This window comes from Anopheles coustani, chromosome 2 (genome assembly GCF_943734705.1).
Source record: "Anopheles coustani chromosome 2, idAnoCousDA_361_x.2, whole genome shotgun sequence".
NCBI classification, from domain to species: Eukaryota; Metazoa; Arthropoda; class Insecta; order Diptera; family Culicidae; genus Anopheles; species Anopheles coustani.
Window position 1 is genome coordinate 93,208,190 of NC_071289.1, and position 23,910 is coordinate 93,232,099.

At 47.2% G+C, this 23,910-nt stretch overlaps 2 protein-coding genes across 3 annotated transcripts; both read left to right on the forward strand.

Annotated features, from left to right (window-relative positions):
* The first annotated feature begins 167 nt into the window (after window positions 1-167).
* Window positions 168-22,205, forward strand: LOC131266642 (neurexin-4). 2 transcript variants are annotated; one of them, XM_058269241.1, is made up of 9 exons: window positions 168-772; window positions 5,492-5,611; window positions 14,016-14,212; window positions 16,147-16,288; window positions 16,364-16,734; window positions 16,802-17,322; window positions 18,045-19,594; window positions 19,985-20,644; window positions 20,728-22,205. In XM_058269241.1, exons 1-9 carry the CDS (start codon window positions 685-687, stop codon window positions 20,916-20,918), a joined length of 3,840 nt encoding a protein of 1,279 aa, XP_058125224.1. In that variant the 5' UTR covers window positions 168-684; the 3' UTR covers window positions 20,919-22,205. The 2 variants fall into 2 exon arrangements, with proteins under 2 accessions (XP_058125224.1, XP_058125223.1); XM_058269240.1 differs by lacking the exon at window positions 14,016-14,212 and adding an exon at window positions 15,209-15,405.
* Window positions 9,392-10,677, forward strand: LOC131266668 (L-aminoadipate-semialdehyde dehydrogenase-phosphopantetheinyl transferase). The gene has a single exon (XM_058269269.1). It carries the CDS (start codon window positions 9,597-9,599, stop codon window positions 10,470-10,472), a length of 876 nt encoding a protein of 291 aa, XP_058125252.1. The 5' UTR covers window positions 9,392-9,596; the 3' UTR covers window positions 10,473-10,677.
* Window positions 22,206-23,910: the final 1,705 nt, after the last annotated feature.

Genomic DNA, 23,910 nt, shown 5'->3' on the forward strand with positions numbered 1-23,910 from the left:
GTTGCGAATCTTTAAAAGATCTATCATTTGAGGGGTCATTCGTCATAACTCAGAACTAAAAAGAGAACTGGCTATTTTCGGTACTTCTCGCAAGTGGAACCCTTGTTGCAGCAACCTTGGTCAATGTTGGACATCAAAACGCGCGTCAGTTTGAGGAAAACCGTCGTTGCGTTCGGACGTGTTGGCCGGTAGCGCGTGAAAAGGCGTGGACAGAGCGAAATTAACGGTCACAAACAGGAGGCGCTGGCCGCCGATTGTGCGTCGTTGTGCAACACATTCCAACCTCGGTGCTAGCTCGCCGTAGTGTATCGTTTGCGGAAAGTGCGTGCCGAAAACCATTGTCCATTTAGCGATTGTGTTTGGTTTGGCGTCCATTCATATTTTTTCCACTAACGGAGGACCAGTACTGCAGAACTGGTTAGTTGTTCCCTTCGTCCAAAGTGGTGATTCAGTGCGTGTGCGAGTGAGATAGCGCGCAGGTGTGAAGTTTGTCCTAAGGGGGAAGAGGTGCGGTAGTGGCTACAGTGGGTGCTTCTGCAAGGGAAAACGTATCCCTTTTTCCGAGATTGTGTACTTCCGCCATCATCGCAGCCTACCTGATGCCTCAGTGTAGTATCGACAGTGTTTGACATAAATCCAAGAAAGAAAGCAAAACACAAAGGCGCCTCATCAGACGGGAGGAAAATGTTAAAATTCTTCACCCGCGGCCACTGGCTGCCGCGTGCGACAGCGGTTTGTGTGCTGTTAACCATTGTGAATTTAACCTCCGCAGGTAGGTACCGAAGGAGAACAATCAAAAGAAAGTCTTCTTATGTAGTAGACATTTATTTTGGGCTCCTTTCGTCAACATCGAGTCGTGGCTCGCGCTTGGGTTTTCTGGTGTACGGTGGCGCTATTCACCTGGCCAAGCCCTGCACACACGTGCCGTCTTCTTCCTTCCCACAGTGGGACAGCGCTTTCCTTCGCGAGCACGCTGTCTTATGCTGTCTGTTGCGCGTTTTAAAGAACCTGACCCGCGGTATCCACCGGACACGGTTGTGTAAGTTAGCTAACGCGATCGTTTGACGACGGCGATCGTTCTCGAAGAGCTCGCACAAACACCAACCATGAGTAACGATCAAATTCGCTTGCCAACCACCCCACCACCGCGCGAAGGAAATGCTTTCGAATGGAACGGAAAGTTGACAGCGAAATGTTTGTAAATACGCCACCTGCACTTCCGCGGGGGATTGTCTTCGGCGTCTTCTGCAAATCAGCGATACCGCGAATGTTACTATCACGGTTCTTATCACGGTAGAACTTGGTGCAAGGTACACCAAGGTGTGCCACAGGTGACGTCACATAAATCGCGTCTTCTTCGTCAATTGAACGTGCATGAGTCAACCGCGCGGCGCTTAGACGATCTCGCACGGTGGCATTTTGTTATGCGCCGCGGATTGATGTGTGTGTCACGTTTTTTTCTCAACGTCACACGATCACCGTAGTCGTCGTGTGTCTTTTATGGGCGTGTGCTTGGCTTTGATGTTCCTCCCAACCAGGTGGTTTAATCGGCAAACAATTTTATCTAATTGAATTTTGTTAAGTGGTTCATATTCTACCTCAATGGTGTCGGTTGTTCTGCTAACTTTAGTGGCAAATCGATCATAATCCCTCATCAATCATTGGATATCCATTTTCAGTAGGTAGCAAAATAAATCGCAAACAAACAAGTGGGTTGCATCCTCACGGGTTTCTTGGATGAAGGAGGAGAAAGTGGACGGTTGCAGATAGGTTGAAACGGGGCATTTGTCTTATCGATTAGCACCTCAACGAAATCTTAGAATTTGTATGAACTGATGCTCCGTGATTCATATATTCTTTTCTCGGTCGTAATATGGCGTTCATTAAAATTGATTGAGTTTATTTCTTTTGTCACCAACAAATTGGCCCCGTTTTCGACAGGTCTTCTAAATGAGAATCTATAATGCCCCGGGAAATGCATTCCCCTACCCACGGGAGGACAAACGATCGAATGACATCGAACGAGCGTACGAAAAACAGGAACACGCGAGCACAACAACAGTACGTTTAGTAGGTGGTTGGAAAAACCTTAAAATAGCGCATCCCAGCGTCGTGTGGATGTCGTTGTCGTCTTTGTCGTCCCTCCGGGAGGGAAACCCACCGCCGAAAAGTCTTCCGAACGAACGAAGACGGGTGCCGTTGAGGAGGCAAAAATATGACAAACCTCCGGCTCATGTTTGTCTTCGACGACACCCTGTTCCCTAATGAGTTTTTTTGTTTTATGTGAGCCGGAACGAAGGAACAACCGTGTCATGCCCCGGACGGGTACGAAGATTGCGACAGGAGGAAGGTTCGCCTTTCGTGTTCTACATTTAATTGTTTTTAAATGAAGCCACCCATTCGTCAACAGACAGACAAGGGGAACATGGGACGAGGTCCGCTGTTTGACTGGCGTGATTCAATTTAGACGAACCGTACCCGGCAAAGTCGACCCGAGTTGTAAAGTCGACGTCCAGACGGAAAAGCACGTGGCATAGTGTCCTTTAGTTGCGCCCCTTCCCTGGAGCACTCCCGGTAGGCTATTCCATTCCTCTTTCGGCCAGGATGGCAGGTCTCTGTCAAAAGTTGCGGATGCTGCGCAGTTCGACCGTTGCTTGCGGCATCTCGTCCTGCTCCGTGTTGGCGCATGCACACTCGACCGAAGGCAACCGAGGTGGCAGGGGACATTGTTGCCGGAAGATGAAAAGAATATTCAGACGTTCTACCGGCGACCGACCGACCGCATGTTCTGTCTCGCTCCCCCGGGCGATACCGGCCGGCCGGGACAAATGTGATTTTCCTTCGCGCAAAAACCGGCGGCGGAAAATCAATAACACTTTACCCGCGTTGCTCTGACCCTCCCGCGAGAGGTAGTCCCCCGATGTCAGCTGATCAACTGCACGACTCGGTACGGGAAAAAAAGAGCAATCTCCTAGACACAAGATTTTTCCCGATATGGAACCTAATCTGCGCCACGTGCCTCTTTGCTGGTTGAAGAGCGTGTTTTTATAACCTTTCCGCCTCCCGTTTTACGCCAAAGATTAATCTAGCTGGATGCGGTTGACTTTTTCTTTTTAAAAAACCGAGCATGTTCATGTGTTGCCTTTATTTTTCTAAGATTTTCTCATGAATATTTATGTTGAGCACGTGATGAAAACTCTGAAACACCGCAAAATGGTTCACAAAAAACGTGTCATGTTGAATGGGTTTTTTAAATCGCTTCCACAAATTGGACCTCATTAGTCTGTCTTCGCATCTTTCAGAGTAAAAGTGCGGTAACATTTCATCATACACACGGTGAGAAATGGCACTGAGTCGATGGGAAATGAAACAGTTGTTTTAGACATCCCGTAATAAAATACATGTTCCCGTAATTCTCTTCACCAATCATCCATCCTATCGATCGGATCTATCGCAAAATCCAATAAATCCGAGGGTCCCATTTTTTATAAATATCTCTTCATCAATCGTTTCACCGGTCGTGTTTTCTATCCGGGATGAAATTCAATTTGTTCTCATATTAAATCCTTTCCAACAGGATTTCCTGCTTATGCTATAGTGCTAGTATCGAACAGGAACCCTTTTCGACAAAGTCCTCATACCGGCATTATCCGTCACATGTGCAATTCTTTCCAACGGGTCCCTTATAATCGTAAAACAAACATGGAATAATCTATATATTTTATCATGTACATTTTGGTGGAAAGGTTTTTTGCTAACAGCCATTGAGAGAGGTTAGTTTAATGTGTTTGTATTTCTCGTGTTCAGTGCCCTCAGTTTAAACATTTTTCCGATTATCAATGGTCATGGTTGGACCTTTTCCCGGAAAAAATAAATTTATGAAATGTCCTTTTCGCTCGAACTGGAACTCGGTTAATGGAAAACAAATAGGATTCATTTCTTCAAGTAGTTGCAAAAATATGGATCACCGTTTGCGTCCCGGGAAAACAGCCCCATTCTACCGTTTTATCCTGGTGTTAGCAATCCATTTTTTTTATTACAACTCATCACCCCCTTTGCGACCCTTTTAGGCTTCGAAATGCAACACAGGAAGCAAAGTGGGAAAAAATACGGGGTGGTGCTAGTTTGTGGTAGCCCCTATGAGGGTTCCGCTTTTTCCAGACGAAAGGAAACCACTCACACCGTTGTTGCTGCCGTTGCTGCTGGAGGGTGGGAAAACAATGTTTCCCTTTGGCACACCGACACCGGTGCTGACGCTTTGGGTTATCGGGCGACACTGAGGCCGAGGGAGAAACCTCCTGCATTGTGATTTATGCGAAACCGTGCCTTTGGTCGTTGTCCCCTGAACGGTGGCGGCAGGCACCAGAAAACCCCGAGGGTGATATGCTCTCGAAGGTAAAGAAAATATACGCTAAGGATGGGATATAGTACTAGCCTTGGGTCAGTGTTTTTCCGCATCCGCACATTCACACATTGTCTAATGCTATCTCCAAAGTAATAGGGGTTGGATGGCGTTTAAGAATGTTTGTCAAGAACGGAAAACAATTGGAGTGTCCATTTTCTTGCAGCTAAATAGAAGTCCATTAGAAAATCGTCCGTTGTGGTTTTCATAAGGCTTCAACCCCCTCCATACCGATGGAGTGGAATTGATTTTCCACCAGTGTCAGCGAAAGAAACCGGCCCAACACTAACCGCGTCCTTTGGAAAACCCGTTTTGGGGGAAAAGAGTTGAAGCGCATCGGGTTTGGAAAGGAAAATTTATTAACCCATTCGGTTTGACGTTAAGTGGCGCTTCAAAATAGCTCGAGCTGCTGGTTGGTTCCCTTTGGTGCAGTTATTTCTTCTTTCTCTTTACTTAACTTCCAAAAATGAGCACAAAAGGAAAATTGAATGAGATCTCCTCGATTGTGAATGGGGGAGAAGATTTGCGCTAGCAGTTTGATTGGGTGGAAAATATGCTTTTAATTAAGGATTCGTCGAACGCCGCCATGCATTTTCGAGTGACACCGGAACGGAACGGGTTTTCCGCAGTTCAGCGTCATCATTATCGACTCACGGCCGAGTTACGTGGACATTAAACCAAAGGGATTCTCTTGGAGAGGAAGGAAACGTCACTCGAGGTAGCTAAACACATCCTTCGTAAGGATGTCAGAAATCGGTTTAGGAAGCGGAAAACGCAGTCGATTATAACGAACGCCTCGTGAATCGAGAGAAGAACAATGGCGACGGTCAGTTATCGATCAGGAAGGAAGGAAGCGTTTTTCTTCCATGTTTGCCCATTAGCAGGCGTTGACGTAATGCGTTCGACTTCCTGCATTTCAGATGGTATATTCGGGACGTTCAGGAAGTGTTTGTCGAGACGTTCCTTAATGTAAATCCTTCGCAAGACTTAATAGCATACGTCTCGACCAGTATTTGATGGGTTGGAACCATCACTCATCGTTGTTGGCTCATAAGTTTAATGTTCTCCTTCCGTTTTCTTTCCTTCCAGAATACTATCAAAAAGATTACTACTCCGAGTACGACTGCAACGAACCGCTGCTCGAACATGCCGTCCTGTCCGCCACCTCACAGCTGCGAGAACGTGGTCCGGAAAATGCCCGATTGAACGGTAAGCGAAAGTGATTTCCCTGGCAACCACCGCCAGCTGAACCGTTCATCAAAGGAAGCCTAGAATCTTGCCGAAGGATGGACGTCAATCAAATTTCGAGGCGAAAGAGATGATTTTTTCGGTCTTTACTGGTTTTCATCCATCGACAAGATTCCTGTTTTATAACAAATAACTGTGTACTTTCTCCACTTGTTCCTCGTTGAGTTTAGTTATTGTATTTTATTTTTTTAATTTTCCACACTTTCTCTCTGTGGTGCATTTTTTGTTCTCCTATGTTTTCCACCATTTGTTTGTTGTTTGTACTGTATCCTAAAGTGTTATCCTTCCAAATACTTTTGTGCACTCTTCGTTTCAATGCAATGTCGATGATCCTTTCTTGTTTCATTTGACATACTTTTGTGTGATTGTTCATACATTCGGTTTGTCTCTCTTGTCGACTAAAGGAACACTTTCATCCGCCTCGCGAAAAACAACATGCGTGGACATTCGCGAAAAACATATGCTTGCGTCATGTTCCTGTGAATAGATGTGTATGTGTGCATGTGTGTATGTGTGCATCTCACTTCACATTTTCACGCCTTTTCCACATCAGGGCCAAACCGAGCAAAAAAACCTTTCCATCCTTTCTTCGTCAGTATCAATTTTGATTTATTTTCGTATTTGTTTAACTCATGTTTTTTGGTTTGTTTCCGTTTCTTCAGCATTTCTTGAATTACGGTATCTGTGTACCTTTTGTATGTGTGGTCATTTTTCACTTCCCCACTTTTTTATGTTGCCCGTTTTGTACACTTTGTATTTTTGTTTTCCTCAGCTCCCTTCCTTCCTTGCTGTATCCGTCGTTGTCTTAAAAAATATTTTTGGTACTCGGGGAAAACAAGAAAAAATGTTCCTTCAGTAAATCGGAATGATGGTGTATTTTAGTTTCAATGGCACTACTAGAAGCGCGGTGTCGATCAGATGCAATGCAGATGGTGGACGTTTTCGGTCGGTACTTTTCCGTACCACTTGTTTCCGGCCAGCGCCACGTTTATGACCTTCCGGCGATGATTCATTGTGGGCGTAAAGGGTGCTGAAGAAGAGGTTCCTGTTCGTTCGCCTGGTGGAAAAAGGGGGGGGGGAGAGAAAGTGTGGCCCATTTTATTTCCGCCCGATGCTCTCCTTCCAAACTCCTGCGGTGTCCGGGGAAGAATTTGTTGATAAATAAACAGCACATTTTAAATGCGGCGATGATGAGGCGTGAACATTCTGCCTGTGTTTTTATTTTCGCGCGTTAAAACATGTGTACAACTTTACAATTTGCTGTTGTATGTTTTTCGCGATAATAAGTAATGTTTTTCATGCGTGCCATCCGGTGGTGACACAACCATATGGTTTTTGGTCACCCTCCCTTCTTTCAGGGGGAGCAAACATAAACGGTAACGAAATTGGAAATAGTCTGTACTTGCGAAACAGCTGGACGATCGACGCAAATGCAATTGCATGATGCAACTATTATCACCCACATCGTGCGATCGATCGAGCGGCCTACGTGTGTTTTTCCCGGTGACGAGAAGTTTATTTAATTTTCCCATCACCATTGTCCATGGATTGGAGGACGATGTAAATTTCACCCTCTGAAGAATGGTGAACCATCAACCGTGGAATGACGATGAGGAGGAGCACTTTGGAACCGGGTTGGAAAATCTCTCTTCTTGTCACCATCTGCCATGTGCAACGTGTCCTGAATAAATTAATGTAGGTTTTTGTTGGACGTGTATTTCATAGCTTCCTAGGATTCACTCCAGAAGGACTGTTTATCGTCGCCATCACTACACTGGGAGGAGTTTTTTTTAAACTCTCAATTATGTGTTAATGGAACGGCAAGCTCGCACATCAAACCAATTATTTTTCCCAAGCGATAAATACTTAAGATTACTTGTCGCAATAATCTCTAGATTGCATCCAAACGAGAAATAGATAACGTTTTAACTAACCGGCCACTTGAAAAGATAGATAGAGAAATTGAATTGAGCATCTTTTTTCCCCCTACTACAATGTTTCAACCCCATGGGGTAATTTTCACATTTGTGTCGTGGTCTTCCCTCTAAAGAGTCACTTTGTGGTCAATTTTTGCTCGAGGAAACCAGAAGTCCCTGTCCGGCGGTGTGTGTGACGACTTTTCACTCAAAAATAGAAACTTTCCTAAGCATTTTCGGATGTAGCATTAATTGCTTTTCTTCGTTTGCAAGGCGAACCCTTGGCTTCTCTCGTTGCTTGCTGAATCATCGGGGTAGGTGGAAGATTGTTAGCTTGAGGCACACGATAGTTACGGGAAAGGTCTGACTTCCCTTGGAGATTATCCTCCCCACAGCCGGTGAGAGGACCGGCCGTGTGTGAAATGTCACGGAAAATCTATGCATGGAAATTGGCAAAGAAAACGTTGCTGCAGAGGCGAGCGATGGCACTATCAGGCGGAGTGTGGTGGCCAGGGTAGGGGTGGTTATTATGTAAATGTAACCGATGATACGATAAATGACTCATCTCTTGTGGAACCGTATTGCGGAACAACAAGCGCTCGTCTCCCCGGTTTTGTCCTTCCCGGAATGCGAATCGACCGGCAATAACCGAGCACACGATGTCGATGGCAGCGATCGGCCTGGAGCCTCGTCCTGCGTAAACATCCTCGAATAGGCCATTTTTACGGCTAGATGCCGCCAAAGCGCACCTCCTGGGTTGGGGGGATTGGGAAGTCGTAGGGTGAGTGTAAACGACACCGGTTGGGGGATTTTGGAGGGATGAAGACGAAAGCATATTAGCCTTCGCGCGCGCGATACTCTCTGATGAGATTGCGGCTATGAGGAGTGTATCTATTTCCTCGGCGTTCGTCGAGAGGTGGAGTAGAATTAATTAACACAATACGCTGTGTGTATGCTCAGAGTGTGTCTCGTCTCTCCTACCACATACGGGGTCTAATTCTTCTAAACGGCTTAACATTGGACTTGTCCGCTGCGTTTCCTTTCGATTAGAGCGACAAATACGCACTACTGGCGTTGCTTCTCGTGCCCTGCATACGATGAGGGTTGGGACAGGGAAGGTTAAATAGTCCTATTTCGTGGTGTTTGCAGTGCCGCCGTAACCCACATTTGGGTGATTTTTCCCGCGTACACTTTTAAGGTTTGACCCCGCGGGTGGATACGGTTCAATTAGGCTTCGTGAACGCACTCCGTCCTCCAGAGTTGTAATCCCCGAACGATTTTCTAAGCATAAGCTCTTTCAGAGTTTCGATTCTTTGGATTTATGTGGCGATTCGAATCTTTGTAACCTTTTCTGAAGCATTAACATTCTGAAGTCTATAAAGTTAGAAAACTGCAATATACCGTTCATCTCGCAGATGTAAATGTATGCTTATAGTTACCGTACACCATTTGAATGGTTGATTGATATTCCGGGCGTATATTTTTTATATTTTGGGAAATGCTGGATGGGTATTTTTTAAATTATTTAGCACAAGTCCAGCTTGCGTGAGCCACTTTTCTTATAAATCTCACAGAAGGCTTCAGATGATATTATAAAATGTCACATTTTTTTCTAACCGCATCACATAGTACTTCAACAAGATGAGTTAATTTTATATCGCGAAGTAGAAGAAATTCTTAACGCCTCAGTTGATATTGTAAAACCGGTACAGCATCTTGAACGAGGTACGTAACTAGCGAGTGTAAACGTAAATCGCCCAAGGTTGTCAAACAAGGTGGGTGAGCAGCCGAGCTGTCAAAACCTCAGCCGTCAAAGTGATGCATTTTGTGTCGTCGGTGTTTCTAGTGGTGCACGGATTTATTTGTAAATAGAAAGCGTCCAGACGAAGGTGTGGTGTTTGTTGCCCCGCGTAAAACATGTCGAATGTTACGTTCTGCTAGAGAACATCATCGATAGGAAGTTAACGCCGTTTTGTTGATGCAGACGTACGTGCGCCCGTGCATTGCCAACCCCCATTCATCATTCCAACATGTCGCTACGGAAGGGAGGCCATGTACGGTGGGCGTTCGATCTCGGCGGCTGGCGACCTAGTTTGGCGGATCTGGTGCTAGCGACGGCCTGCATCCAGCCGGAGGAGAAGATTCGCCTGCAGCGGTTCGTATTTCGCGATGACTTCAATGCGTCGCTCATCGGGCGGCTGATGATGCGCCGCTTCGTCCATCTAGCGACCGACCTGGCGTACGACGAGATCGCGTTCGATCGCGACACCAAGGGAAAACCGTTTCTGAAGAACGAGGGCGTGGCCGTCGATTTCAACGTTTCGCATCAGGGTCGGTACGCGGTGCTGGCCGGGCTTGCGACGAGCAGAACCGCCGGGAATGCGGCGCCCACCAAGATCGGCTGCGATGTGATGAAGATCGAGTACGGTGGCGGGAAATCGCTGGACGAATTCTTCCGCCTGATGACGAGAAACTTTTCCGACGAAGAGTGGCAGTACATCCGAAGCCGCGGGGACGAACCGGCCCAGCTGGAGGCGTTCATGCGCAACTGGTGCCTGAAGGAGAGTTACGTGAAAAACGTTGGCGTGGGGATTACGATTGATCTGAGGAAAATTAGCTTCCGGATGCGCTCGGACCTGTTGGCTCGCGATCGAGTCGCCAGCGATACGACGCTGCGCGTCAACGACGAACCGATGCAGAGCTGGCGCTTCGAGGAATCGCTGATCGATCGGGATCACTGCGTCGCGGTCTCGCTGGAAAATGCGCCCGCCGAGGAAGATCTGAGTGGCAATTGCTTTGAGATTATCGATTTTAAAACGCTCGTCGAGGGCCACCGGCCACTGCTGGCCATCGATGAGAACTACTGCGAGGGTATTATAAGCAAGGAGTATAAGAAGGCCAAGTAACTATGTGAATGCTGGCAGTCTCATTTTTTGTGGGTTGGTGGTGGGTTTTATTTAGTCAATAGGCACACCGATGTAACGTTTGGCCATTCTCAGTAAAACTCCAAGCGATAGAGGAGGAAGAAACATAGGTTAAGGTGTGTTCAGGATTTTTGTTATTTTGTGTACGTAAAATAAATATATATAGCTGAGGGAAACGAACCCTCTGCCGAACACCGTACGTCGTCGGCACGGCATGTCTTCGATTGACCCAGATAGAAAGAAAATCCCTCCTCCAAAAGCAGTGTGTCTCGAAAGTACGGAAGATTAGCCGGAAAGTTCTTTCCGGAACGCGGTCTGGTACTTGCACTGACAGCCGGTCATAAATTTCGTCGTCGCTGACAAACGTCCATCCATCCACGGAAAAAAACACGAACGGAGAAATAGTTGGTCACGGCACGGTTTCTCTTCTGCCAAGCCCTTTTCCCGATAGTTTAACCTGATATCCTCGCCGTCCAACAAAGAAGAAATTTTATCACATTCTTTGCATAGTCGATTTTGCATGCGGCAACTCTGTTGGATCTATAACGAACGATGACTCCTAACGCAGAAGGAAGGATGGTCTCAAGCCCCCCACCCCAATGTTTGCCATTAACGGCCCCAAAACATCACCTGACAACCGAACCAAAGAACGGTCGCCAGTCGCGTGTGCGTTACTTCATGACTTTCTGCCTCGTGGTTGAGCGTTCGAATTTGGAAGCGACTTCTAAATGTTCGCGAAACCGACAACAACTAATTCGAGCAATCACGCAACCCCTGCGGCCATTAGGGTGTCATCGGGTGGGAGTGTGGAACTGTTTCAGGAATCGGTATATACACCCCCCTTTGCGGTTGTTGTGCCGATTTTTCTTCCGAATCCGAGAGGCTCCATCACCAGGGGAAGCGCAATGTTTGAATTCCTTTCAGGTACAAGATTCATATCTCCCACACGAAGGCTGGGAACGCGATGTGCCTTTCCAGCTGACACCACCATCAGCTTTCGATGAACAACGCGTGGAAGTGTCGGACCGAACCCCTATATCTGGTGAGAACGATCGCGGACATGGCGCGTGGTGTGTTGTTGCCAGCTGCAGTTGTACGAGAGTTGGTGCCTGCGGCATCACTTGAAAATAATTACAGTTGCCAGTTTGCCGATTGAAAACAACAAAAGTAGCGGGGAAAACTATGAACAGAAATCTCTCTATGCTCTACAACGGGCTTGGAACAACCTGAAACACCAGCCCTTAGGGAAGGCCAAAGCGCGCCGTTGGCAAGAGAACATCCGCATAAATATTGATCTTTCGCCACAATTCGCCGCACTACGGTGTGTTACATCCATTTGGGCCTCTTGTGGTCCTTGCGGATGTATATCTCATAAATACACATAAACTCTGGCCCAAACCGTTGCCATCTGGCAGCGTGCCATACTGTCTCTCTTTGGACGGTGATCTCCATTGCGGCGCCTATTGATTATTATTCGTTCGTCTCCAAACAGCTGTTCCAAGGCTTGGCGTCCCTGGGAATAGTTTTCCACGAAGGGAAGAACGCAACCGTGATCCCTTTTTTAGTAAAAGGAATGGATGATGGTTCGTGTTGTAACAAACACGATGACGCGCTGGTGAAATATTCCTTTTTGATGCGCTGCACAAAATGTGTGCGACACTGAACAATTTGTTCGATGACGCGTGACGAACATGTTGGTCCAACAACAATCCTCTCCGCTCAGGAAAAAAAACGCCGTTCGACGATGGCAGCTTTTGGAGTGCAATCAAGGATTTGTCGATTGACCCTTTTTGGTACAAACAAAAAACACACACAGGGGTGGAGAAGCCGGCGTACACCTCACCACAATGGAAACGTTTACCGATCTGTGCATAAATTACGTAGTTTTAGCTTCCAGCGACTTTTATTGGCTCCGTTGGCTACCGTTCACGTCCCTTTGGCTATCGATTGCCGAAAAACTAATCAACCGAACGGGGAAAAAGGTTGTTAAATTGCGTTCAACTGTTGATGCCACAATTATGTGTTCTCTCGCTTTTTTTCCCCGTTCCATACCCAAGTGTGCATTAATGTTTCAATTTATTTCGTTACGCTTTGCGGTATCAATATTAGTTTAACCTTTTCTTCACTTTCGCCAATGTCGACACCACCCGGCCCAAGAGGCCCGGATATTTAGAACTAACTCGTGCTTCAACGATCATCGATCCATACTCGAACGTAGCCGACCCTCTCCTGGAGGAGGTTTGAGGACATTGAAATAAAGAAATAAGGACCCTCTTGCGTCGGGGCATCATGGTCCTCGGCCCTAGTCTCTCGAAGGGTTTCCAAATAGGTGGATACGTTTCAAACGGCGATCGTCTCGTCGGTGCAATAATAGAAAGGAACTGTGGAAACCACCACCCCTCTCCGGTGACTCGAAAAGCTCCGGCCCTTCCCTCCCGCTGTGTCAACAACTCGGGGCGTCATCTCCTCGGGTGTGTTGTGAGAACGGCTCAGAAAGGCTGGGAAAAGCGGACTAAATTATTATGGATGGTTTATTGTTATTGGATCATAAAGAGCAAGGGGATATGCTGTGAACGGTTTTGAACGGAAAGGAGGTTTTTTTTTTAAAGAGAGCACGGCTACGGCGATATGGCGTTCTATGTCACCACAATTGTGCAACCGTTTTCTTTCGATTCGCTTCAACCAATTCCGGTAGCATGTAGTAAAGGAAAAGAAAATCTCACTTTCATCGTTCCTTGGGAAGATAGAATTACCTAGACGAGATCGGGATAACAACAATTTGACAATTCGATTCGAACAATTTCGATTTGATTGAGGTAGATGATTCTCATCTTTTAGTAACTCTTCCAGTTCAGGGGTACAAAATAAGGTAGGCTATGATCGCTTTTTCGCATCAGGAAACGAGCGCGAATCACAACAATCCTTGCAAACTGGTCGTGTCTACTAAAAACCATCCATACGACAACTATCATTGCAGTAGATCCTAGAAGGCGACGAATTGTCTACTTGACCCGTATGAGTTGTCATTTGGAGGTTTGACCGTTCAACATCAAATACTATACAGTAGGCTAGCACTGTATGATGTTCTACGTGTACTGCCGGGTTTGCTAGCTGAGATGTAAAACGCTGTATTGGCTGCCACCCAGATTTGAATCCTTTTGGGGAGTTCAGCTCCTTGTGGCATCGAGTTAGAAAACTGTGTCAGGCACATGTCTTTCAATTCATAGTAAGATTCCACTCTCCTATATTTATGAATTCTTCAAACTGTCAGACAAACTCTAGAATTATGCATGAGAAAAAATTGAAAAGATTGTAAATCGATTCCATTTAAATAGGGATTCAAATCCAAAAGGAAATACATAAAGGTATTCAGCTTCGATCCTCCAATTGTTTATCAAAATGATTGCGACTCCAGAGTTAACTACAGTATAACTTTGCGAGTTCATGTTGCTTCCTTCGCCTCCTACGATTCTCGCCTGCAAACTTGATGAACTGTGTTCCTCCTTCAAAAACAAATCCTTCAAGGTGGCAACGCCTGGACCGCCCAGCAGTCCGACTTCGACCAGCAGTTCGTGATCGATCTGGGCGACGTGCGCAACGTCACGCGCATCGAAACGCAGGGCCGGCCGCACAGCAGCGAGTACCTGACCGAGTACACCATCAGCTACGGCTTCAACGGGCTCGACTATATCGACTACAGGGAGCCGGGCGGCAACACCAAGGTAAACCCCGAAACCGCACACCCCGCACCGTTGGCCGTTGGTGTGTGCGATCTTGGTTGGAAGGGCGGCGATCTCCAATTCCCCAAAGGAACTCGAGGGGGGGAAGCGCATGGTGTGCGGAGTTGTAGGTGCACTGAAGACTTCCGCGCTTTTCTTTCTCTTCTAAGCTTCTAATATGCTTTCCCTAACCCCCCCCGCCTTCTACCTTTTTACCGCACGGTGTGTCCCTCACTGTTGGGTGAGGATTTCTAACTAACGTAATTTCCACTTCCCGGGTGGCGTCAACCTCTCTGACCTCTCTATCTCTCTAGTCGGCGATGGGTTGAAGTTTCCTTTTTTCGAGTCTAATCTTTAGGTGATGATGTGCCATTTATCTTCGCTCTAATGGTGTTGGTGTTATCAGGCAAATGTCCTTTAGTTGATAGTTGTTTTCTGTGTTGATCCTTTTTAATTTCTAATGCTTTTACCGATCATCACGAACCTGAATGAACCCTCATGAACAAGGTTCGCCACATTCATTTTTCTTTCAGCTTATAGCAAATATAGAATCGACAGCAAAAGAACAATCCCGATTGGACGAAAGTAATGTGTGCGTGTGTTTGCAATTGAACTAATTGGTAAACGTTTTTCTTCTATTTCTTCTGCTGCCATTTTTCTATAATAATTGATGGGATAATATTGACGGTGATGATTCGCTTGGGATGCCTTACAAACACACAACTCCACGGATCGTAAACCTCGATCCTCGATACGGAACACGCGCGCCATGGTCATCCGTCGTCGACTTCTGCACCTGCCATGCCTCATTTGCAACTCGAAAATGGGAAATCGGAAATGTGGCGTGGGTCAACATGAAACTAATCCAATCCGACCGATCAACTGCACGTGAAACATTCGCAACCTTTGGTTCATGGTTCCGCACTAACCGCGTACGCAATGTGTACACTAACAAACAATCAAATCCTCGGAAACGGGTGCGTTCTACGTCGGCCACAGGACGGTCCGCGTGGACGCCGATCGAGAACACGTACTTCCACTTCCTCACGGTGGACTTCGGGGAGCGGAAGATGGTGCGCAAGGTGGCGACCGCCGGCCGGGCGACGACGAGCGAGTGCGTCACCGAGTACATCGTCCAGTTCTCGGACGACGGCGAACTGTGGAAGTCCGTCACCGACAGTGGCGGCGAGGAGCAGGTAAAGTAATCCCGGAGCCCGGCAGCCCGGAAAGCTGAAGTCAGCCGCGCCCTGCCCCTTCAAAATTGTATCCCGTCATGTGTTGCAAAAATGTGTTTCTCTGTGTGACCTTCCCTACAAACTCTCTCCTCCACTCTGTGTATTAATAGCAAGGTATCCTTCCACCGTAGGATGTGCCGTAGTCATTCAATTACCTTCCCGCATCGGAAAACGAGAGACGCGTCTGCTGAAAGAGGATGTCTTCGATAAGATAATTTCCGTTACCATTGCGCGTTCCGTGCACCCGTTTGTTCGGAAACTCTTCGAGGAAGGAAAAATCGATAACAGTACTTTCGACTAGTTGTAGACAGTACTTGAAACAATCTACTTTATTTTAGTTGCTTAACGTTGTTTGAAATCGATAACAGAATAATCCAGCTAACATTATAACGCATGAGCATTAGTAGTTAAGATTAACCACGACGGAAAAACGAATAACAATCGCTAGTTTGAAACTTCCTCTCTCTCTCTAACCGCTTGATAATGCAGTTAACTCCTTTTTGTGTCCATGTGTCTAAAATCACACCATCCTCGTTAAGATCGCCGTTCTCCTTCTGTTTTGTTTCACGTTAAATGTTTCTTCATCAAACACAGGTCCCCACTGAATCGCATCGGTCGGAAAACTCGGAGCAAATTGGAGCACACTTTTAATATATACTTCTTTTTATTTCCACACACAATTTGCGTTAATTAACAACGTAGCTGTTCAAAGGCAACCATGATGGGGACACGGTCCGAACGAACTCCTTCGAGGTGCCCATCATCGCCCAGTGGATTCGGATCAATCCCACGAGGTGGCAGAATCGGATTTCGCTGCGTGCGGAGCTTTACGGGTGCCGATATGGTAAGCAGATAGAAAAAAATTGGACAATGTTTTTTTTGTTACGTTTCTAAAAATATATTCGCTTAATATTTGTAGAATCCGAGAGCATTTACCTGAACGGTACCGGGCTTGTGAGGTACGATTTGCTGCGGGATCCGATTGCGGCCACCCGAGAGTCGATCCGGTTCCGCTTCAAGACGGCCAACCCGAACGGGGTGCTGCTGTATTCACGCGGAACCCAGGGCGATTACTTCGCGCTACAGATTAGCAAAAATCGGATGGTGCTGAACGTGGACCTCGGATCGAAAATCATGACGTCGATGTCGGTGGGCAGTCTGCTGGACGACAACATTTGGCACGACGTGGTCATCTCGCGCAACCGGCGCGACATAATCTTCAGCGTCGATCGAGTGATCGTGCAGCGGCGCATCAAGGGAGAGTTCGATAAGCTCAACCTGAATCGAGAGGTAAAGCGAACACAATCAATCACAGTTTGACCATACTAATCCCACTTACTCTGTTTTCGAATGGCAGTTCTACATCGGTGGCGTACCGAACCTGCAGGAGGGTCTCATCATCCAGCACAACTTCACCGGTTGTATCGAAAATTTGCACTTCAACGCCACGAACTTTATCCGCGAAATGAAGGACGCGTTCTACGACGGCGAACACCTGCGCTACCGGATGGTGAACGTGAACTACAACTGCCCCGAGCCCCCGATCAACCCGGTCACGTTCCTGACGCGCGGCTCGCACGCCAAGCTGAAGGGCTACTACAGCTCGAAGCAGTTCAACGTCAGCTTCGCGTTCCGGACGTACGAGGAGAAGGGCCTGATGCTGCACCACGATTTCCTGCAGGGTTCGGTGCAGGTGTTCCTCGAGGAGGGCAAGGTGAAGGTGCGCCTAAAGGAGGACAACTACGAGCACAACCCGGGCACGATACTGGACAACTACGAGGAGCAGTTCAACGACGGCAACTGGCATCATCTGATGCTGACGATTAAGAAGAACAGCTTGGTGCTGAGCATCGACGAGCGTCCGATGGAAACGTCCAAGTGAGTAGCGACCAAGGGATGGATACCAAAGCGGGGGAACATGTTGATAAGAGTGGTTGATAGATTAGCTCACTAAAGCCATCCGTTTGATTGAGAAAAAACACTAGCAGTATCAACATCTTTCAACTATAAAACATTCAATTTACTTTAGGCTAGCGAACAATGGCAAGGAAGGTGACGGGGACAGGTAACATTTCTGTGAAAAATCGCACTTTGTAAGAGAACCAACCCGGATACATTCGTTGGTAGTTTTACAGCGTATAGCATCATCATCTAGTAACCTCGGCAGTGTACGTAGAACATCAAACAGTGATAGCCTACTGTGATGCATTGCATTCAAGTTCGAACACCAAACTGGTCAAGTAGAAAATTCGTCGCTTTCTAGGATCTACCGCAATATGATAGCTGTAGCCAACGCAGTAGGCTATCATTATTTGATGTTCTACGTACACTGCCGGGGTTACTAGATGATGATGTAAAACGTTGTAAGATGTTTTTTAAACTATTGTAAATGCAAGTATGCGTGTGTCTGCTGTTACTTAACATGGCTTTTATTGACAACATCTTCTAAAACATCTACTATTAAAACAAGATCCACCTAGGAAGTGGTGAAAAAGAGGCGTAGAAAATAATCATTCATAGTAGAAAAGCCCTAGTAGGAAATGTTGTGTAATATATGAATCATTAATGATGCTGACCATTTATTTTCCCTTTCAACACAGATTGATCGACATAACGACGGGCAGTCTGTACTATATCGGTGGCGGTAAGACGAAGGATGGCTTTGTTGGCTGTATGCGATCGTTCGCGATCGATGGGAACTACCGCATCCCGACCGACTGGAAGGAGGAAGAGTACTGCTGCAAGGGCGAGGTCCTGTTTGATGCGTGCCACATGGTCGACCGGTGCAATCCGAACCCGTGCAAGCACAGCGGTGTGTGCAAGCAGACGTCGATGGAGTTTACGTGCGATTGCACCGGCACCGGGTACGCCGGGGCCGTCTGCCATACGCCCATGAACGCGCTCTCCTGTCAGGCGTACAAGAACGTGCACGACGTGAAGCAACGTCAGCGTATCGAGATCGACGTCGATGGCAGTGGCCCGCTCGCACCGTTCCCGGTGACGTGCGAATTTTTCTCCGACGGCCGAGTGGTGACGGTGTTGAGCCACAGCTCGGAGCATACGACGCGGGTGGACGGGTTTGCCGAGCCGGGTTCGTTCGAGCAGAACATCATCTACGAGGCGAGTTTGCCGCAGATCGAGGCCCTGTTGAACCGATCGAGCGAATGCTGGCAAACGCTGACGTACGCGTGTCGTTCGTCGCGGCTTTTCAATTCACCGTCCGAGGCGGAAAACTTCCGCCCGTACGCGTGGTGGGTTTCGCGGCACAATCAAGCCATGGACTACTGGGCCGGTGCGCTGCCCGGTTCGCGCAAATGCCAGTGTGGCGTGGTCGGGGACTGCGTGGACCCGACGAAGTGGTGCAACTGCGACGCGAACCTGCTCGACTGGCAGGAGGACGGTGGGGACATCCGGGAGAAGGAGTACCTGCCGGTGTGGGCATTGCGTTTCGGTGACACGGGCACGCCGGTGGACGAGAAGCTCGGTCGGTACACGCTCGGCCCGTTGCGCTGCACCGGCGACAGTCTGTTCAGTAATGTGGTCACGTTCCGCATCGCGGACGCCACCATCGACCTGCCCCCGTTCGACATGGGACACTCGGGTGATATCTACTTCGAGTTCAAGACCACCGTCGAGAACGCGGTGATGCTGCACGCACGCGGTCCGACCGATTTCATCCGGCTGGACATTGTCGGGGGTACGAAGCTGCTATTCGAGTACCAGGCCGGCACCGGAACGCAGAAGGTGTACGTGGAGATGAGCAACAAGCTGAACGACGATCGATGGCATTCGGTGAGCGTGGAGAGAAACCGCAAAGAGGCCCGGCTGGTGGTGGACGGTTCGACGAAGGCGGAAGTGCGTGAACCACCCGGTCCGGTTCGTGCCCTGCACCTCAACTCGACGCTTACGATCGGAGCCACGTTGGACTATCGCGATGGCTACGTCGGTTGCATTCGAGCGCTGCTGCTTAACGGTGAACCGGTTGACCTTCGTTCGCATGCCGAACGGGGACTTTATGGTGTCGTTCCGGGGTGCGTGGGACGTTGTGAGTCGAGTCCGTGTCTCAACAACGGTACCTGCACCGAGCGGTACGACGGATTCAGTTGCGATTGTCGCTGGAGTGCTTTCAAGGGACCGATTTGTGCCGATGGTAAGAACATTTCTCCCGGCTTATTATTCCAAAGCCCCATCAAAACACTAACAAGTACCAGGTTTCATCTAACAAGATGAGCTCTATGATACAAAGCCACATTCAATATCTAACAAGTTTCATCTCACTATCGGTTTGACAGCTCTCACACCTTGTTTTCGGTCTTCGTCGCCTACTGGACGCAAATATTAGATATTGAATGTGGGTTTGTAGAACGGTATTGTTGCCATGCCAACGATGATGCGTTGTTTCCATTATAGAGCTTGTCAGATGAAACCTGGTACTTGTTAGTGTATTGATGGGACTTTGGAATAAAAAGCCATGAAAAGGTTTATTACGCAATGGAATGTAAAAGCTTAACCGACCTATGTTTTGTCTTTCCCCGCACAGAAATCGGCGTGAATATGCGTTCGTCTTCGATGATCAAGTACGACTTCCAGGGTGCCTTCCGTTCGACACTGTCCGAGCGTATCCGTGTCGGGTTCACCACGACCAACCCGAAGGGCTTCCTGCTCGGGTTCTTCTCCAACATCACGCAAGAGTACCTCACGCTCAGTATCTCCAACTCGGGCCATCTGAAGGTGGTGTTTGACTTCGGGTTCGAGCGGCAGGAACTTATCTACCCGGTGAAACACTTCGGGCTCGGCCAGTACCACGATGTGCGCTTCTCGCGTAAGAACTCCGGCTCGACGGTGGTGCTGCTGGTGGACAACTATCAACCGCAGGAGTACCACTTCGACATCAAGGACTCGGCCGACGCCCAGTTCAACAACATCGAGTACATGTACATCGGCAAGAACGAGTCGATGAAGGATGGGTTCGTGGGGTGCATTTCGCGCGTCGAGTTCGACGACATCTACCCGCTGAAGTTCCTGTTCCAGGAGAGTCCCCCACCGAACGTGCGCTCGCTCGGAACGCCCCTGACGGAGGACTTTTGCGGTGTGGAACCGGTGACGCATCCGCCGATCGAAATCGAAACCCGTCCCCCGCCGCTGATCGACGAGGATAGGCTTCGTGATGCGTATGGTCCCGATACGGCCATCCTTGGAAGTAAGTGTCGTGATTCGTCAACGATCATGATAATGTGAAAGCACGTTTATTGATCGGGTCGATTTCCTTTCTTTCTCTTCTAGGTGTTTTGGCCGTCATTCTGCTGCTGCTGATCATCATGGCCATACTGATCGGTCGGTACATGAACCGCCACAAGGGTGACTACCTCACGCAGGAGGACAAGGGTGCCGAGGCGGCCCTCGATCCGGACGATGCCGTCGTCCAGTCGACCACCGGACACCAAGTCACGAAGCGAAAGGAATTCTTCATCTAAAACCCCATCGCCACGCGGGGATTTTGGAGGAGCACAAGGAGCAAACGATTCGGTGGGGGCAGCGAACTTGAGATAAGGGAAAGGTGGCGGTCGCATCCCCTCTACCCCCTTCTCTTTTCTTCCACCGACCAAATCGATCTGTTGTAAATACTATTTGCGTGTGTATTATGTGCTCGGGTGGAAGAAGAGAACTGAAGGAAAGGGGGCGCAGCGGCAGAGGTGAGGGGGATGCACATGACCAAAAAGCGATGACCAATTCTCCCCTCAAGCAAGCCGAACAACAGCAACAACAGCAATACAACAAAGGGAACGAACAACAACCGGATATGGCCATCGATGGATGTGTGTGTTTGTTGCGCTCTGATGCATTTTTCTCAATCATTCTCCTTGTGTTTTTTTCCTTTGAAGAAAAAAAAAAACTATTCTAATCTTAAGTGAAAACGAAACTTTAATTTTTATAATTTCACCCGTCCATTAAATGTACTTCGGAACGCGAAAAGAAACGAAGCAAAACAGAGTTAGGAACTGTAGAAGCGTGAACTATAGATGAATGTTGTTGCAAGTAAGGGTTTTTACTCTTGTTTTTTTTCTCTTATATTTAAGCGTAATGGTTAGGTTAGGACTCTTATTTTGTTCAATTTCACATTTAGATAGTTTTTTTAAAGTAAAAAGAAACCTATTCGAACGTTCGCTTAGGTTGCATTTTCGAAACAGATTCTGTACGACCCTTTAGATCCAATTCAAATTCAAAGAATCTCCTTTTTCTTACCAACGGGTGGTAAATGGACCACAACAAAAGAGCGAATCTCAAAATGGAACGTAGCATATAAACGAGAATCTTTTGGTTTGGTAATCTGAGGGTTGTAATTTAAGCACTGAGAACCGAAAGCTACCTAGTGCTAGTAGTTGAGGCACTTTATCGACTATAGAGTATTATTATTGCGCCTTGCTCGTTGAATGAGAAGTTGGAACAAACCGATAGAAAAAACGACAAACCAGTCCAACGGTGAGCATTCAAAATCCAAAAGAAAATGCGACAAGAAAATGCGCATACATTATTCTCAGAAACTAATTGTGAACCAGACCGCGACAGGGTTGGGAAAATTCGCTCGAACATTTCCCGGCTACCAGGCGTTGATTTCTCCAGCATTATAAAATTTTCTAAACGATCGCTACAAGTATAAAATGCACCACTTTCATCACAGATAAATGACATTGTAATAGGGCTATCTTTGTTTTATTTTCTACCAGTAAAGAAGTTAAGCGAGAAGAAATTTCGAACACAGACTTTTATGGCGTTTTTATTAAATCGATCCGAAACACGATGGCAATATATTGAAGGGGTAAGTGAGATGAATACTGATGATCTCTCGATCTCACTCGCACCACCGCCGCCTGTGATCGAACCGATCTTGTGCTACCTCCTGAGCGATCCTGCTACCCTGTTACTTTGCAGGCAAAATTTTTGATGCGGCGAACGAAAAATTCCCGTCCGACGTGACGAAAATGTGCCTCCTGGTACCAGGAGCGCAGGAATCGCAGCAGGTAGCCCGCGCGAGCGAGACCACCAGTGGTCGCACCGTGTCCGTCCCGGTCTAACCTGGTTGACCTTCAATAACCGGTTCGATGCCCTTCACACGAACGAAGCGGAGTTTGAAACGACCGTTGGAACGTCCATTTCGGGAAAATAAATAACAAAACATTTTATGATTTCCTCGAGTATATTTTCGTTAACAGAGAAGATCAGTCATAGCTGAGGATTAGTTTGACTTATTTATAGAAATTTACAACGCAAGTAGTGAGACTAAAAGTAAGGAACCGGTACAAAAGTAGAAAATTGGCAGGAACAGACTTCTTCTGGGTTTGATTTATCGCGCTTAGTGGTTCGATTCGAAATGAAATCATTGAACTGATCGCAAACTTGAAAAGAGAGAAATTAATAGATCTAACTCCCCTAACATTCTTGTAATTTCTACTACCACAACTAGCTTCTCTCTTTCTCTGGTCGATTATCGTCATATGATCTTTTAACAAAAACGCTACTACATTATTTTCAACACATGGTACAAACAAGGAAACAATCTCCTCCGTTCGATCGATTAAATTCTTCGCAAACACGCTGCGGCATTTTGCTACACATGGCTACATACTTTACACTATTTTGGGCTGCTTACAAACTAGCAAAGGAAGTACACAACAATCACTGCCTGTTCAACGTAGCTGCCGGCTTAAGTTGTCCGCGTGCCGGCCTCTTGGAACGCCCATTCCCTACGCGGCACCTACAAATGGTTTGCATGATCGTTTTCGAAGATAAGATGTTTCTCTTGAACCTCCTTCACACAATCATTCTACCCATGGTTTCCCTTGTCTTGGATAGCATCATATCCTCTTACTATTCTAATCGTTCTAAACGTACTTTTCACACGCTAATGTCCATGGTCCTTTTGAGCTCATCGCAGCCGCAATTCGTCCGCAGAAATACTAACAGAAATCAAACGCTTTAGTCCTTGGGCCATGGTCTTGGTTTCCGCCTTCACTTCTTCCGTGGAGTGTATAAATAATATTGATTTTGTATATACTTTTTTCCTTCTCTTCGCTTCCTGGTTAATGGTTTGCTTTGGTTCTAAAATCTAATTCGCAAACGACGTCGGTCGCGGCGCTCCGTGGGTCAATTGGTATTGTGGGATTCTGTGTTTCAAGTTTTTTAAATTCACTACTGGTTTTAACTTATTCCGCCCACCCTGGTTCCATTCTGGGGGCGGATATTCGTATTGGTTTTTTGTTTTCCTACGTTTTTCCTTAACGGTTAATGTTGGTTTGTTTCGGGTTTCCGTTCTTTTTTGTTTTGTTAATATATTTATTGTCTACATTCTAGTACGATTTGTTCGCGTGTTCTCAACGACACACGACTCCCGCACCCAACTATGGACATTTCCGTGGCGGAAATTCAATTCTCGTTCGTGTTTACGTGCGGCAGTCCATATGGAGAGCT

Coding starts and splice junctions, on each gene's coding strand:
- LOC131266642 (XM_058269241.1), top strand. CDS start 685: ATGTTAAAATTCTTCACCCGCGGCCACTGGCTGCCGCGTGCGACAGCG. Junction 16,735..16,801: donor AGCTCAACCTGAATCGAGAG/GTAAAGCGAACA, acceptor TTCGAATGGCAG/TTCTACATCGGTGGCGTACC. Junction 17,323..18,044: donor CGTCCGATGGAAACGTCCAA/GTGAGTAGCGAC, acceptor CTTTCAACACAG/ATTGATCGACATAACGACGG.
- LOC131266668 (XM_058269269.1), top strand. CDS start 9,597: ATGTCGCTACGGAAGGGAGGCCATGTACGGTGGGCGTTCGATCTCGGC.